The sequence below is a fragment of the Portunus trituberculatus genome, chromosome 38 (genome assembly GCF_017591435.1).
Source record: "Portunus trituberculatus isolate SZX2019 chromosome 38, ASM1759143v1, whole genome shotgun sequence".
Classification (NCBI taxonomy): Eukaryota; Metazoa; Arthropoda; class Malacostraca; order Decapoda; family Portunidae; genus Portunus; species Portunus trituberculatus.
This window is the reverse complement of record NC_059292.1, coordinates 1,020,001-1,037,500: the sequence shown is the minus strand read 5'-3', so window position 1 is coordinate 1,037,500 and position 17,500 is coordinate 1,020,001. Positions and strand designations below refer to the sequence as shown.

Here is a 17,500-nt window from a genome sequence, read left to right as displayed (position 1 = left end):
GAGCCACCTCGCAACATTTCTGATGATAAACATCAGTGTCCTTGTCAAGTCAAAGACTCAACTGTTACACAACTTAAACAAATGGTCGGCACTAGTCGGTGTCACAGACAAGTGACAGTCCCGTGGCACGGATGCCTCCGCCCGGCGCTGGTTCACATCCCACTGGCGACGACACCCGTCCCACAACAAGGTGCCGGACGCACCATTTCCGGCGCAATAAAGCTGTTTACGTACACCAGAATAAATAGCATTACGTCACTGTATCTAGGACCGTAATGCCGGTAATGAGGGCGAGCTGACGGAGAGGGACGCCATTCTGAAGTGTGATGGATAGCGGTGTGCAGCGACTCTTGGCACTACCAATAAGTTTTTTTTCTTTTTTTTTTCCCCTCCTTGACAATGTCCTGTAATGACCTGACTCACTGCTTATTTCTGACACTTCATCGTGTGTCACACCATTGACTTTTCCTTTCTTTTCTTTTCCTCCCAATGGCCAGCCACGTCTCCTGGCTGGGTGCACACATACTAATTATATTCGCTAGTAAGCTGAAACCAATAAAAAACTGAAAGGTGCATGTGTTCATTATTGACTCCGCAAAGGGAAGGAAAAATGAGATGGACAGTGTGTGTGTGTGTGTGTGTGTGTGTGTGTGTGTGTGTGTGTGTGTGTGTGTGTGTGTGTGTGTGTGTGTGTGTGTGTGTGTGTGTGTGTGTGTGCGCGCGCACATTTGCGGAGAACAATAATGTCACAGATCCTGCGAAGAATTAGATGATTATAAAGCAGTGACGCATGGGATATGACACACGCCCCGCCAAAGCAAGACACAATAACACTGCAGCGTCACCAAGAACAACTGATGAGTGGACTGGTGACGCCTAAGGAATCCATTGTTCATTACTCGGCCTGCTGACAGACGGCAGGATGCGACACTCACTATTTCGCCACCACCATCTCCACCTCCTTCTCTTCTCTTTCTCCTCCTCTGCCGCGGCGCCGTGAGGGCTCAGCGGGAGGTCGGAGCACGCCACATGGCCGGCCAACACCCCACCCAGGAGGTAAACACCTGCAAACACTGCCGCCCGCCACCCCGCCCCTCACCCACCCCAGGCTTTCCCACCCACACTCGCCAGGTACCAGTGCCGCCCGACACGCCGCTGCCTCTCCCTCTTAGTGCATGGTGCTTCGCTGACATTCTTCGCGGGGCGTTTGCACTTTCCTATAACAATTATGTTTTACCCGAAGGAGAACCAAGGTGTTGCAGATTCTCTTGATTATATCTTATTGCTTTTCTTCATTTACCTGTTTAACCCATTCTGTACTGGGACGCAATTTTACCTTGATATTTATGTACGATTGGACCATTTTATTGACATTAGGAAGGGTCTATGGAGATCAGAAGGTTAATGGCCAAAGTTTTTACTAGTTTAATCCCCCACGTAAGTTTAGAGCTGTATTAAATCACCAAACAGTAAGCAGAGTGAATATGGCAACGCGTCCTGGCACTGAAGGGGTTAAATATCTATTCCTTCATTTCTCTACAAATTCGAACTATTCCCGAACACAAGTCTAGGTCCTCATATAAAGCAACATGGCGCCTGCACAACTACACTATCATATTCAAGCTACTTAATTATTCAACCTGTTTAATTTCCCATCTCCTTCCCAGCATCAGACAAAACATTCCATCTGCCTTGCCTTTCACGCCTTGGCCCGCCTCCGTGCCTTCACTCGCGTGGAAAACAGCGGCGTGTTGGCAGGCGGCGGCTGAGATGGAAGGTAGCGTTCCAATCCCGCAGACTACATTCACTTGTCACCAACGCAGCGGTCACCAATCACCAGTTCACCACATCGCCTATTCGTGAAAACCTACATGATACCCTCAACTGAATCAAACACTAAGGGATCATTGCATTTATTATTACGAGAACGGAATCATTGCTTTTACTATCAACTGAATCAAACACTAAGGAAACATTGCATTTGTTATCACGAGAAGCCCGCTGCAACGCCATAAATCAAATGAACCATCTGTAAGCCGCCATACACAATGTTGCTTCCCTTGTAACCCCTTGTCTCATTTAGGTTCGTATTCTCAAACACTCTGCCCTTCACCTCCACTATTTCAAAATGCTTTATCTAAATTTATACGAGTTTTTTAAGGTGTTTACGGTTGTAGAGGCAGAGTGACAAGATTGAGGGACACGCTTGAAAAACCCCGCTAATCATCTCTGTGGCCTTGGAAAACAGTCGTAATGACAGAGCAAAGCGTTTTTGAATACGGACAGTGCAGGCTTCACTATACCGTACACATGACTCGCCTGTACACACACGTACACACACACACACACACACACTCTCTCTCTCTCTCTCTCTCTCTCTCTCTCTCTCTCTCTCTCTCTCTCTCCTAACTCAGCATCTGATCTTTATCGCCGGGCTTCATTTCAGGGCAGAGTGACAAGATTTCTGCATGGCTAACTGGCGAAACACTCTTGAAACCCCCCCGCTACATAATTTCTGTGGCCTTAGAAAATAGTCGTGGTAGACAACAAAGCGTGTCTGAATACGGACCTTAGAAGAAACAGCGGCACAGTGACTTATAACACCGGACAGTGAAATACAAAGGAAGGTGAGTGAACAAGACAAGAAAACCTGTACTCAACGTCACTTCAGAATCCTCAGTCACTAATTTTAGTCTCGCCCACACAATCCCGGCGGCGCCCCACTTACCTCCCCGCAACGCCCCCTTCTGGCTCACCTGAGGGAGGAAAGGGAGACAAATTAGCGGCAGGTGTGGAGGGGAACGAAGGAGGTGTGTGTAATATTGGTAAGGTAAATGTCTGTAGGAGATGGATGGTTCAGAGAGAGAGAGAGAGAGAGAGAGAGAGAGAGAGAGAGAGAGAGAGAGAGAGAGAGAGAGAGAGAGAGAGAGAGAGAGAGAGAGAGAGAGAGAGAGAGAGAGAGAGAGAGAGAGAGAGAGAGAGAGAATACAAATATGACTACCCAAGATGCACTATACATGTATGTGAGACAATTACACTTTTCATTATTATTATTATTATTATTATTACCATTATAATTATCACTGAAGTAGTAGTAGTAGTAGTAGTAGTAGTAGTAGTAGTAGTGGTAGTAGTAGTAGTAGTAGTAGTGATGACAACAGTTACATTAGCAAAAGCATACACAAAAACATTTCAAATTTTCTCCTGCATCACTACACACACACACACACACACACACACACACACACACACACACACACACACACACACACACACACACATAATCGCGTGTACACAGTGAAGGACGCTAGTTAAATATTCACGCTCCACTTCAAGCGACGCAGCCTTTGTTTTGTTTGTGTTCTTTGTGTTGCCCACCCTGCCACGCCACGCCACGCCACGCCACGCCACGCCACATAGCCCATGCTACCAAGGAGAGAGAGAGAGAGAGAGAGAGAGAGAGACTAACAAACATAAACAGACACAAACAGACAGACAGCCTTAGAGAGACAGAAACAGACTGGTAAACAAACAAACAGAAAGAGAAACTTGACGCAGAGAAACAGAAAGGGAAACACACACACACACACACACACACACACACACACACACACACAAGGGGAAAATTAGCAAGGAGTCTTTCAAGTGAGTTTCTTAAGCCGCTGCAACCTCCGTCTATTCCTGTCACCAGCTCAAGGTCTAGGGCAGGTCAGGTAAGGTCATCCTCTTCCCTCCAGTGACTATACCAGTTCCCCGAGGCATCAAGGGAACCACTCACGATATCCCTTCACACCGCCACCTCCACTCGCGGGTCTCATAAAGTTTGACTACATAAAAGACTGTAGCGTTTAGGGTAACAAGGCTTCTAGTTCACAAGGTAATACAGAAAACATGGAACCGATACTAAAAAAAGAAAAGAAAGAAAGAAGAAGAAGAAGAAGAAGAAGAAGAAGAAGAAGAAGAAGAAGAAGAAGAAGAAGAAGAAGAAGAAGAAGAAGAAGAAGAAGAAGAAGAAGAAGAAAAGAAAAAAGAAGAAGATGAACTACAACAAGAGCAAGAAGAACAAAAACAAGAAGACGAAGACGAAGACGAAGAAGAAGAAGAAGAAGAAGAAGAAGAAGAAGAAGAAGAAGAAAAGAAAGACACGTTACCTTCATGCATGTCAACTTTGAAGCCTTAAAATGAATCACTTGAAGAAAAAATATGTAACGTAAAAGAAATTTTCAGTTTAGCAAAGATCACGTGACGAATTGTAAACTGCCTCTCACTCTTGTTGTTGTTGTTGTTGTTGTTGTTGTTATGGGTCATTTATCTCCTCTCCCTCTTCCTTCTCTTTAAAATTCAACCATTCTTCCCTTTTCCCATCACCTCTTCCTCGTCCTTCAAAATCCTCCAATTCTCGAAAAGTTCTTGTTGTTTTTGTTATTAATTCATCAACTAAGCGAAAAAAAATTAACTCAACGCCTCATAACATAAACCACTAACTACACCACCACCACCACCACCACCACCACCACCACCATCACCATTACGCAGGAGTGGCCAATTAACATCACCACGCACTGCTCCATCAAAGGTCAGTGTAGTAAGGTCACCATGGCAACGGGGACGCATTACCTAACCCACACAGCCTACCTCTTCACCACAGCCAGGCCGCCGCGGATGTCTTAGCAACCACCACCACCACCACCACCACAACCACCAGTGACTGTGACGGATGACTCAAGCTAACAGGTCATCCAAGAGAGAGAGAGAGAGAGAGAGAGAGAGAGAGAGAGAGAGAGAGAGAGAGAGAGAGAGAGAGAGAGAGAGAGAGAGAGAGAGATTGTCAACTATATGCTGGTGGTAACAGGTTATCTCTGCAGACCTACCCTCAGGCACCACTTTCTCCCTCACCAACACCGCGCTAACGTCATTACAACCTTCACAAAAATATTAATGAGTAAAAAATACACCTTTAGGCAACAGTGGTTTACTTCTGCTTCTACTACTACTACTACTACTACTACTACTGCTACTACTACGACTACTATTACTACTTCTACTGCTACTACTACTACTACTATTACTACTACTACTTCTACTGCTACTACTACTATTACTACTACTGCTACTACAACAACTACTGCTGCTACTACTGCTGCTATTGCTGCTACTGCTGCTGTTGTTGTTGCTGCTGCTGCTGCTCCTGCTATTACTTCTACTACTACTACAACACTACTACTACTACTACTGCTGCTACTACTACACTACTACTACTACTGCACTGCTACTACACTACTGCTACCACTACTACTACTACTACTACTACTACTACTACTACTACTACTGCTACTGCGACTACTACTACTACCAACATTACCAGCGTCTCCTAATCACTTTTCTCAATTACTTTCACCATAACAATAAAAAAAAAAAGAAACTTAAACTGCATTCACTTTTCTACTCCACCACCACCACCACCACCACCACCACCACCACCACCACCAGTTACTCTACTTCCACCCTTCTCCGCCTACAGCAGCCAGCCGTCTCGCCACCACCACCACCACCACCACCACCATTCTACCAGCCTCTGTTATTCCACCAGGCTAAAGATCACAAAAACTCTTGAATGTAGACGCTGCTATTATTACTACTTAAAACACTTACTGCTCTCTCTCTCTCTCTCTCTCTCTCTCTCTCTCTCTCTCTCTCTCTCTTTCATCCCTTCTTTCCTTCCTATTTTCTTTTTCCTTCCTTCCTTCCTTCTTTATTTGCTTGCCTTTTCTTTCTCTTCATGTCGCTTCTTCTTTTCTTCTTCTTCTTCTCTCTCTCTCTCTCTCTCTCTCTCTCTCTCTCTCTCTCTCTCTCTCTCTAATCTTCCCCTTCTAGCCACTCCCCTCCCTTCCTTCACTTTTTTTCCTCTCGTTCCCTCCTTCCTTCATAACAGTGCCATACAGAACCCGCCGCTCCATCTCCTCTAAGGTCTGGCACTCGTAGTCTAACCCTGGCACAGCTGCCCCTTGTGCCACACGCCCTTTGACAACTGATTAGGGAGGGAGGGGAGTGACTAAGAGGTGAGGAGGAAGGGAAGACGAAGGAGGGAAAGAAAGAGCAAGAAATAAAGCGCGGAAGTGAGAGTATGTGGAGATTACAGTCGAGTGAAATGGCAGGAAGAGGCGCAGAGGTGAGGAGTGACTGCTTGGTTGGGAGTGGTTGGGGGGAGTGGGTGGGAGAGGGAGGGTGAGTGTGGGAGAGGGAACGGAAGGAAGGTTGGAGTGCCGTCACTAGTCAACACTCTTCGCTTTTTGTTGTTCTTTTACTCTCTCTCTCTCTCTCTCTCTCTCTCTCTCTCTCTCTCTCTCTCTCTCTCTCTCATTGCTTCTTTCCTTTCCTTCTTTCTTTTTTTCTTGGTTTTATTCTTTCTATTCTTTTTCATGTCCTTCTTTCATTGTTTTTTTTTCTTATTTGTTTTTCTTCCTTCCTATTCTTTCTTTTATTCATTCTCTCTCTCTCTCTCTCTCTCTCTCTCTCTCTCTCTCTCTCTCTCTCTCTCTCTCTCTATCCGTTTTTATTGATGGTGGTACACATTCAGTCTAGACATATTCACACACACACACACACACACACACACACACACACACACACACACACACACACACACCAAAAGAATGAGATTAAAATATTAAAACCTCGCTGTTAAATTAGTTCAGGTCGTGGGAGACGTTTAATCTCTTTAGTGTAAAGGCACACATTTTTCTTTTTTTTTCCCTTCTTTGAGATGTATGTACGATTAGACCATTTTTATTGACATTAGGAAGGGTCTATAGAGGCCAGAAGATTAATATGGCTGGAGTCTTCACTATTTTAATTCCCCACGTAAGTTTCTGAAGCTGTATATGATCACCAAATAGTAAGGAAAATGGATACCAAAACATGTCCTGGTACTGAAGAGGTTAAATGAATAGAGGTGATGTTAGTTTGTATCATGTAATCCTACGGGGACTTATTTGTTTCTTTCTCTTTAGGCTCTTAAAACGTTTTTCAGTTGTGGACCACGGCACATGTTTCAAACTGAACATATTATGGACCTTACTTTATACAAGGAATTACAAGTATATGTGCAAATTTCGATGGTCCATAAAATGATCTATCTATCTATCTATTTATCTATGGCAAGAGGTTTAATAAGGACCAATACAAGGTGTTTAATAAGGAGGGAGGTTTAAAAGGACCCTCAGTGGCGTTTAATAAGGATGTTTAATAAGGACCAATGCAAGACGTTTAATAAGGAGGGACGTTTAATAAGGACGTTTAATAAGGAAGGAGGTTTAATAAGGACCCTCAGTGGCGTTTAATAAGGACGTTTAATAAGGAGGGACGTTTAATAAGTAGCAATACCAAACGTTTAATGAGCAATACCAGACTGGCTACTTCCTCCAGGCCAGCCCGTCACGTCACGCTGCCTTTACCTGCATCCATAGCTTCCGCCGCTCAATCCTCTCCCGCGACATGGGTGGCGAGGCGGTGCGGGCGGCGGGCGTGGCGGGGCTGAGGGAGGGAGGCCCGGCGTGGCGCCCTCCACATGGCTCCTCCGCTCCAGCAGGCACCCCCGCGCCCCCCGCCTATACCTGGGCGAGGCGCGGGACTCAGCCACTCCTCTACCGCCTCTTCACTGCTGCGGGAGGTGGCAAGCAGGGCACCCGGTTTCCTCTCAGCTTCCGTTTTTACCAGCACGGCCCGTACTCAGAAACACTTTGTTCTCTCACCACGACTGTTTTCCAAGGCCACACAGATTATTAGGCAGGTTTTTAAGAGTATTTCTCCAATTAATAATGTAGAAGTGTTGTCACTCTGCCTCTACAACCATAAAAGCACCTTGAAAACTCGTGTAAATTTGAACACGGCCTTTTGAAATAGTAAAGGTGAAGCACAGAGGTGTTTGAGAATACGAGCCTATGTAAAGTGACGCTGGTGAGTGCACAACCTCTCCCCAGACACTGAGTGTTTGATTCCTTTTAAAATCTCAAACTTCTTCTACACTTGCTACAGACGGTGACACTTTTAATGGTTCACGTAATAAGTGAATAAGTGAATTTTTTTTCCCTTTCACTAATTCATAATAGTTTGGATTCCTCTTTCATATTCGCCAGTTCGAGAGTTTGATTCTTTTTAAAATCTCAAATTTCTACTTGCTACAGACGGTGACACTTTAAATGGCTCAGGTAATGAATGAATAATAAGTGAATGTTTCCCTTCCACAAACGGCGATCAACACTTCAAGTCAAAGGTTCAAGTTATCAAGTGACTCTTTCCCTTCCCTTCACAATCTGCAAGATACCACAAGTAGTCCATAAGTTTGTGAGTGACCAATACAACCTTCTATACAAGAGGTGGTGGTGGTGGTGGTGGTGGTGGTGGCGGTGGTGTTGGTGGTGGTGGATTTCCTATTTTCTTGGGGTGTGTGCTTTCTATTCTCGTTTCTTTCTTTTCTTGTAATTTTCTTTTTTTCTCTTATTTTTTTAGCTTTTCTTTTCTTTATGTCTGATGGTGGTGGTGGTGTGTGTGTGAGAGAGAGAGAGAGAGAGAGAGAGAGAGAGAGAGAGAGAGAGAGAGAGAGAGAGAGAGAGAGAGAGAGAGAGAGAGAGAGAGAGAGAGAGAGAGAGAGAGAGAGAGAGAGAGAGAGAGAGAGAGATGGAATTCCCAGCATGAATGAATGACTATATAGAGACGCACCAGCACTGTCATCGTGGAGTGGAAGTCATTGAGAGGAAACGACTCCAACAAAAATAAACAACTACAAACACAAACAAACAAATAAATAAATAAATAAATAAAGAGAGAAGTACAATGATAAGAGTGCGAGTCGTGGACAGAACAATAATGATAATAGTAGATAAATAATAGATTCTTGTTATGTAGGAGGGGAAAACCGGCCAAAGGGCAGCACAAACTGAGATTAAGAAAGGCCAACACGTAACTAACTAAAAACGTGGACACACACACACACACACACACACACACACACACACACCCGGTAGCTCAGTGGTTAGAGCGCTGGCTTCACAAGCCAGAGGACCGGGGTTCGATTCCCTGGCCAGGTGGAGATATTTGGGTGTGTCTCCTTTGACGTGTAGGTGCTGTTCACCTAGCAGTGAGTAGGTACGGGATGTAAATCGAGGAGTTGTGACCTTGTTGTCCCGGTGTGTGGTGTGTGCCTGGTCTCAGGCCTATCCCAAGATCGGAAATAATGAGCTCTGAGCTCGTTCCGTAGGGTAACGTCTGGCTGTTTCGTCAGAGACTGCAGCAGATCAAACAATGAAACACACACACACACACACTCTCTCTCTCTCTCTCTCTTTCACTCACACACACACACAAAGGGGGATTGATTACTCTATTATAGGGATCATTCAGCTCAGCCTCACTTAATAAACTTCTGAATAACTTACTCAGGACACTAATGAGCTTAATGAGCCACCCAGTGCCTCGCCGCTTCCGCCAGTCGCCCGCCCACCATCCCCACCAGCCACCCCTCACCCGCTCCCCTCACCCGTTCCCCAGTCCCACCCACCAGCCAACCAGCTCCAGCTAACCTATAACTTCTGAATGAAAGGGGAAAGTGAGACAACGCCAAAAGGAGGAGAAAAAAGGGATGGAAACAGAGGGAGAAGACAATAGAAGAGATTTATTTCGTTCATCCATGGTAGAAAGTGAGCTGATGTGAATAAAGGAAGGAAGAAGAGAAAAAAGAAAGAGGAAAAGGAGAAGAACAAGAAAAAGAACAACAAAAAGAACAAGAACAACAACAACAACAACAACAAGAATAATAAGAAGAACAAGAACAAGAATAACGAGAGAGAGAGAGAGAGAGAGAGAGAGAGAGAGAGAGAGAGAGACACACACACACACACACACACTCGTTTACTTCTCCCTAATGTCTGCAGGATTCGTAACTCTTGGCAAGGCTGAAGCTTCGAATACACACGAGTGAGCTGCTTCGAAATGCTCGGTACTTAATTGAGACTCCTGCTCGCTGTGTGTGTGTGTGTGTGTGTGTGTGTGTGTGAAATGGATCTGTTGTTATGCTATGGACTTGTATTTCTTGTTTAATCTTTTATTGCTACTATTTTTGTTCATCTCCCATTGGAAAAAAAAAATAGTGAAAAGAAATAGGAAATAGTGTCTTTAACCCCTTCAAGTACTGGGACGCATTTTTACCATGATATTTGGGTGTGATTCAAACGATTTTATATACTTTAAGAAGGCTCTATGGAGGTCGGTAGACTAATGGCCAGAGTCTTCACTATTTTAATCCACCACGTAAGTTTCTGAAGGTGTATAAAAATCACCAGATAGTAAGCAGAATGAATATGGATACGCGTCGTGGTACTCAAGGGGTTCAGGCTGCATCATCATCCAAGACACTACAGTGACGCAAAAGTCTTCAATGTTGTACCACGTAGCTATGAGGCAAGACAGTGCAGCGGTGAAGATATCTGAGTAGTATCCCCTTTCTCCTCTCCCGAGCCGCCACTGTTGTCAAAGAAAACGGGCCACAATATTGATAATGGTTTAATTTGTATTCCTTCAATTCCGTCTGATTTTATTTTTCTATCCTTTTATGCAACATCTCTCTCTCTCTCTCTCTCTCTCTCTCTCTCTCACCATTCATCAACAGACCATCAGTAGTCCGCCAGTCACCAGCCCCCATCCACCTCAGCCACACAGCCCGCACGCCGCCGCTCATGTAAACAGTGGCGGCGGCGAGGCGTGTGCTGGAGGCGGGATGGGACTGGGAGGAACGGCTCAGCTTATACAACTAATACAACAACAACAACGACAACCTGCGTCACGTCAACATATTCGCCTCGCTTCGCTTCAACGTTGTTCTTTTTCCCTCCCTGTGCAGCTGTATCTACCCTTTTTCCCTCAGTTTCCTCCCCTCACGCACCTCACGCCACGGTACACAGGTGAAATTTTAGTTGTACTGGTGAAATGTGCATGTTTAAGTTAAAGGGAGAGTTACAAAGTCCCTATTAGTCCAAATAAAGAAGTCTACTCGTAGTTTTACAAATATGAATCAAAATGCTGTCACCTAGGTATTCTTTAACCCCTTCAGTACCATGACGTGTTTTTATATTTTCCTGCTTACTATTTGGTGGTTCTCATATGTTCAAATAAAGAAGTGTGCTTTTACAAACAAATCAAAATAATGTCACCTAAGTATTTTTTAACCCATTCAGTACCATGATGTGTTTCTCATATCTATTCTGATTACTATTTGATTTTATACAGCTTCAGAAACTTGTGTAGGGATTAATCTCTGGCCATTAATCTCCTGACCCCCATAGACCCTTCCTAAAATAAATAAAATCGTCTAATCACACTCAAAACTCGTGTTAAAAAATGCATCCCAGTACTGAAGAGCTTGAGATTAAACGATGGAAAGTAACACACATTAGCTAAACAGTGACTAACATTATTACTGTAACTAATATAAATACAGAACACAACATAACACCTCGCTCTCTTTCTCTATTCCCTATTCCAAGTCACACACCAACAGGTCAACTCAATCTCCTTTTCTCAGTCTCATCTCTTCACCACCCATCAAACTCGTGGCTCAGTTATCTTGATCCACCCTCCCTCCACTCTTCCACTCCTTCACTCTTCCAGCCCGTGTCGTGGTCAGGGGCTTTCTTGAGGACGCCTTGTTGCCTCCCTCAGGGCTTTCAAATCGTCAGACATCTCCTGTGATCTTGCCTCGCCTATTCGCGTCTCCATTGCGGTGAGCTTATTGGTAATTTCTCTGTCTCTCTCTGTCTTTGACTGTCTCTCTCTCTCTCTCTCTCTCTCTCTCTCTCTCTCTCTCTCTCTCTCTCTCTCTCTCTCTCTCTCTCTCTCTCTCGTAATCTCTCTCTCTCTCTCTCTCTCTCTCTCTCTCTCTCTCTCTCTCTCTCTCTCTCTCTCTCTCTCTCTCTCTCTCTCTCTCTCTCTCTCTCTCTCTCTCTCTCTCTCTCTCTCTCACAAAACACTCACTTCCTCATAGTGATCACTCAACCACCACCACCACCACCACCACCACCACTAACACTACCCTCCTCTCTCAACGTACCCACATAAATTCCTTCCCCTCCTCCTCCTCCTCCTCCTCCCCTCACTTTTCCCCTTCAAACAAAGTGTAGACGGACAAAAAGTCGGCTATTGACGGGCACTGTTGTTGTTGTTGTTGTTGTTGTTGTTGTTGTTGTTGCTGTTGTTGTTGTTGTTGTTTTCGTGAGTGTTCTTATGGTGGTTAGGTCATGTTAAGGTTGGTTTGGGTTGGGTTGGGTTTGGGTTGGGTTGGGTTGGGGGTAGGTTCACAAATTCACTCTCATTTACTCACTCACTCACACACTCTGTAACTCACTCACTGCCATTCACACACACACACACACACACACACACACACACACACACACACACACACACATTATCTCTCTCTCTCTCTCTCTCTCTCTCTCTCTCTCTCTCTCACTCTCTCTCTCTCTCTCTCACTCTTACTTTCTCAGAGAGACACATTCTCTCTCAGAGAGAGAGAGAGAGAGAGAGAGAGAGAGAGAGTGAGAGAGAGAGAGTGAGTGAGTGAGTGTGTGTGTGTGTGTGTGTGTGTGTGTGTGTGTGTGTGTGTGTGTGTGTGTGTGTGTGTGTGTGTGTGTGTGTGTGTGAGGAAGCCTATGTCATGTCGGCCCGTCACTTTCTCTACCCAAAGGCGCGCGTTTTGTTTGGACAGGTTTGGCTTCGTGTTTGGCGGGTGTTTTACTGTTGTGTTGTGTTCTCTGGTCACTCGTGTTGTGTATTCAAGTATTATTCCTTCCGTTTAGCATTTATTTACTCAGTACTTTGTCAGTAATCCTATGAACAGAGAGAGAGAGAGAGAGAGAGAGAGAGAGAGAGAGAGAGAGAGAGAGAGAGAGAGAGAGAGAGAGAGAGAGAAGAGAGAGAGAGAGAGAGAGAAAGGGCAGAGAGAGAGAGAGAGAGAGAGAGAGAGAGAGAGAGAGAGAGAGAGAGAGAGAGAGAGAGAGAGAGAGAGAGAGAGAGAGAGACAGTAATGGAGGCTTTTAACGAGATCTTATTACCCTCAACTCCTCTACCACCACCTGACACCTCCCAGTCACCACCACTCAGCCAGTCAGTCACCCAGTCACCAAGTCACCAAGTCATTCTGTGTTTCCCCTAGTAGCCACAAGCTACAAGCCACCACAAGCCAGTCAGTACCAGTAGCAAGGAACAGCCAGCCAGTACTAGTAGCATGGAACAAGCCAGCCAGTACCAGTAGCAAGGAACAAGCCAGCCAGTACCAGTAGCAAGGAACAAGCCAGCCAGTACCAGTAGCAAGGAACAAGCCAGCCAGTACCAGTAGCAAGGAACAAGACAGCCAGTACTAGTAGCATGGAACAAGCCAGCCAGTACTAGTAGCAAGGAACAAGCCAGCCAGTACTAGTAGCAAGGAACAAGCCAGCCAGTACCAGTAGCAAGGAACAAGCCAGCCAGTACCAGTAGCAAGGAACAAGCCAGCCAGTACCAGTAGCAAGGAACAAGCCAGCCAGTACCAGTAGCAAGGAACAAGCCAGCCAGTAATAGTAGGAAGGAAAAGCCAGCCAGTACCAGTAGCAAGGAACAAGCCAGCCAGTACCAGTAGCAAGGAACAAGCCAGCCAGTACCAGTAGCAAGGAACAAGCCAGCCAGTACCAGTAGCAAGGAACAAGCCAGCCAGTACCAGTAGCAAGGAACAAGCCAGCCAGTACCAGTAGCAAGGAACAAGCCAGCCAGTACCAGTAGCAAGGAACAAGCCAGCCAGTACCAGTAGCAAGGAACAAGCCAGCCAGTACCAGTAGCAAGGAACAAGCCAGCCAGTACCAGTAGCAAGGAACAAGCCAGCCAGTACCAGTAGCAAGGAACAAGCCAGCCAGTACCAGTAGCAAGGAACAAGCCAGCCAGTACCAGTAGCAAGGAACAAGCCAGCCAGTACCAGTAGCAAGGAACAAGCCAGCCAGTACTAGTAGCAAGGAACAAGCCAGCCAGTACTAGTAGCAAGGAACAAGCCAGCCAGTACCAGTAGCAAGGAACAAGCCAGCCAGTACTAGTAGCAAGGAACAAGCCAGCCAGTACCAGTAGCAAGGAACAAGCCAGTACTAGTAGCAAGGAACAAGCCAGCCAGTACCAGTAGCAAGGAACAAGCCAGCCAGTACTAGTAGCAAGGAACAAGCCAGCCAGTACCAGTAGCAAGAAACAAGCCAGTGCCAGTAGCAAGGAACAAGCTAGCCAGTACCAGTAGCAAGGAACAAGCCAGCCAGTACCAGTAGCAAGGAACAAGCCAGCCAGTACCAGTAGCAAGGAACAAGCCAGCCAGTACCAGTAGCAAGGAACAAGCCAGCCAGTACAGTAGCCAGCCAGTACCAGTAGCAAGGAACAAGCCAGTCAGTACTAGTAGCAATGAACAAGCCAGCCAGTACCAGTAGCAAGGAACAAGCCAGTACAGTAGCAAGCCAGGGAGCCGCACCACAACCCCCCTCCCCCCCCAAACAAGATATGAGTTTATTTACGTCAGTTTGTCTCAATTAGCTGTACTTTGTCCCTGCTTGTTGGCTCGCTTCACTCTCCCCTTACCAACGCACCCCTGTAACGTGTCTGTATGTATGTACGAGTATCTCCTTCTCTTCCTCCTCCTCCTCTTTCTCCTCCTTCTCTTCCTACTCCTCCTCCTCCTCCTCCTATGTATGTATGAATGTATCTTCTCCTCTTTCTCCTCCTCCTCCTTCTCTTCCTCTTCCTTTCTCCTCCTTATCCTTCCTCTTTTCTTTCTTTCTTCTTCTTCTTCTTCTTCTTCTTCTTCTTCTTCTTCTTCTTCTTCTTCTTCTTCTCCTCCTCCTCCTCTTCTTTCATTTGTTGTTCTTTAGTGGTCATTATTTTCATTCTTCTTCCTCTTGTTAGTCTTCTTTTTCTTCATATTCACATACTCACCCTCTCTCTCTCTCTCTCTCTCTCTCTCTCTCTCTCTCTCTCTCTCTCTCTCTCTCTCTCTCACCGCCATGCATAACAAGCCAGAGTAGATAAACACGGAAATCTGCTGCTGAGGGGGGGGCGGGAGGTGAGAGGACGAGAGGGGTGGGAGGGGAATGTTTTGCTTATTGGAAGGTACAAAGGGGTGCACTGGAGAGACCCGCCCCCTCCCCTTCGCCCTCCCCGTCCCACTTCGCCTCACCCCGCCCCGTCCATGCCCCGCCACGCCCCCTCCATGCCCCGCCACGCCACAATCAAGAGAAGGAAGGAGAAAGTTCTTGGTATATACAACGATGCAATCACTGGCTCTTCCTCTTTTCTCTCTCTCTCTCTCTCTCTCTCTCTCTCTCTCTCTCTCTAAAACGAGCTCCCGCCGCGCCACTTGCACTGATAAGAAAGGAGACGATCCATGTGTGTGTGTGTGTGTGTGTGAGAGAGAGAGAGAGAGAGAGAGAGAGAGAGAGAGAGAGAGAGAGAGAGAGAGAGAGAGAGAGAGAGAGAGAGAGAGAGAGAGAGAGAGAGAGAGAGAGAGAGAGAGAGAGAGAGAGAGAGAGAGAGAGAGAATGAAGAGGAAAGGAAGGAAGGAAGGAAGGAAGGAAAGAAGAAAGAAAGAAAGAAAGAACGAAAGAAAAAGAAAGAAAAAGGAAGAAAGAAGAAAGAAAGGAAGGAAAAAAAAGAAAGAAGGAAAGAAAGAAAGAAGAGAGAGAGAGAGAGAGAGAGAGAGAGAGAGAGAGAGAGAGAGAGAGAGAGAGAGAGAGAGAGAGAGAGAGAGATTATAAGGACGATGAGTGAAGTTACGTCAAGCACTGTGCCACCTGCCCTACTGCTGCTGCTGCTACACGGTGCCAGGTGGTGGTGGTGGTGCCTGGCTGCGGTGCTAAGATGCTAAGGTACAGCTACGGTACAGCGGGAGTAAGGGGGCGGCGGGGGCGGGGGGGGCGGGGTACAGACATGGGTGTAGTCTGTGGTGTAGCGGGTGACCTTGAAACGTGTAGCGGGTTGCGGAGATGGTGATGTAAAAAAGCCGGTGATTAATGGTGATGATGGTGAAGATGGTGGTGTAACTGGTGTACCGCGCCGGGGAGTTACTGAGGTGTTACTAGGGTGGCGGGAGGGTGGGTCTAGCAGGGTCTGGGAGGGTCTAGGAGGGGAGGGGAGGGTCTAGGAAGGGAGGAGATGGTCTGGGAGTGTCTAGGAGGGGAGAGGAGGGTCTAGCAGGGTCTGGGAGGGTCTAGCAGGGTATGGGAGGCTCTAGGAGGGGAGGAGAGGGTCTAGCAGGGTCTGGGAGGGTCTGGGAAGGTCTAGGAGGGGAAGGGAGGGTCTAGTAGGGTCTGGGAGGCTCTAGGAGGGTCTGGGAGGATCTAGGAGGGGAGGAGAGGGTCTAGCAGGGTCTGGGAGGGTCTGGGAAGGTCTAGGAGGAGAGGGGAGGGTCCAGCAGGGTCTGGGAGGGTCTAGCAGGGTATGGGAGGGTCTGGGAGGGGAGGAGAGGGTCTAGCAGGGTCTGGGAGGGTCTGGGAAGGTCTAGGAGGGGAGGGGAGGGTCTAGTAGGGTCTGGGAGGCTCTAGGAGGGTCTGAGAGGGTCTAGGAGGGGAGGAGAGGGTCTAGCAGGGTCTGGGAGGGTCTAGGAGGGGAGGGGATCGGGGGAGGGAAAGCCAGCAGCGGGTCTCGTACGTCATGTCATGGTGGCGTGACTTGCTTGGCTTGACAGGAGCTTGGCTGAACATGCATACAAACATACATACATACATACATACATACATACATACATACATGCATATTTTTTTTCCCTTCTACAAGTCGGTAAACTCCACTGCAAGAGAGAGGTGCCTGACCAATAGTAACGGAGCTGGCTTAACCCACGTGCCGATCCCAAGCTGATTCAGGGCACACTGGCAGATACAGAGATAATTATGCACACACACACACACACACACACACACACACACACACACACACACACACACACACACACACACACACACACACACACACACAGAGGGAGAGACTAACTACCATCCTTGGCTGGCACAACACAGACTACATATTATGAGGGCGGCGAGTGTCACCCAGTCAGCAGCAGCACCTCCACCACCACCGCCTCAAGGACACCCCTCCCTCCACGCCCCACACCCTGCCAGTCATCCCAGGTGGCCTCCCCTTGCCCGCCAGCAGCAGCCCAGCGTGTTCGAGGCATAGCATGTGTCGTCCTGTGTGAGTCCGTGGGCGTGTCAGTCATTCCGGTGGTGTGCGGGGCAGGCGTGATGCAAGGCAAGGCAGGACAGCTAAAACAAACACGAGGCGTCCACGTGTACACAAAACTGCCTCCCTCCAAGCAACCACGTTAGGAGAAAACTGCAAAAAGTCTATCTTGCCTGTAACTGACAACCTGACAGGTGCGCGGCACAGTCCGCTGGCCAGCTGGTGATGGCACGCACACACGCACCACTCCATCCTCCCCTGCCCTGTCCTGAGA

General features: G+C 47.0%; 1 protein-coding gene across 8 annotated transcripts in view; it reads right to left on the bottom strand.

Annotated features, from left to right (window-relative positions):
* LOC123515207 (FERM domain-containing protein 4A-like) overlaps nucleotides 1–17,500 on the bottom strand; it is a 289,831-nt gene that overhangs the window by 140,852 nt on the left and 131,479 nt on the right. Inside the window, exon 1 of one of the 8 annotated variants that reach the window (XM_045273740.1) lies at nucleotides 7,455–7,854. The exons of 5 other annotated variants lie outside the window; for them this stretch is intronic. In XM_045273740.1, coding sequence (XP_045129675.1) covers nucleotides 7,455–7,496 — 42 coding nt within the window. In that variant the 5' untranslated portion in view covers nucleotides 7,497–7,854. Of the gene's footprint in view, nucleotides 554–7,454; nucleotides 7,855–17,500 lie in introns of those variants that run through there. 2 more of the 8 variants (XM_045273745.1, XM_045273739.1) reach the window with 2 other exon arrangements.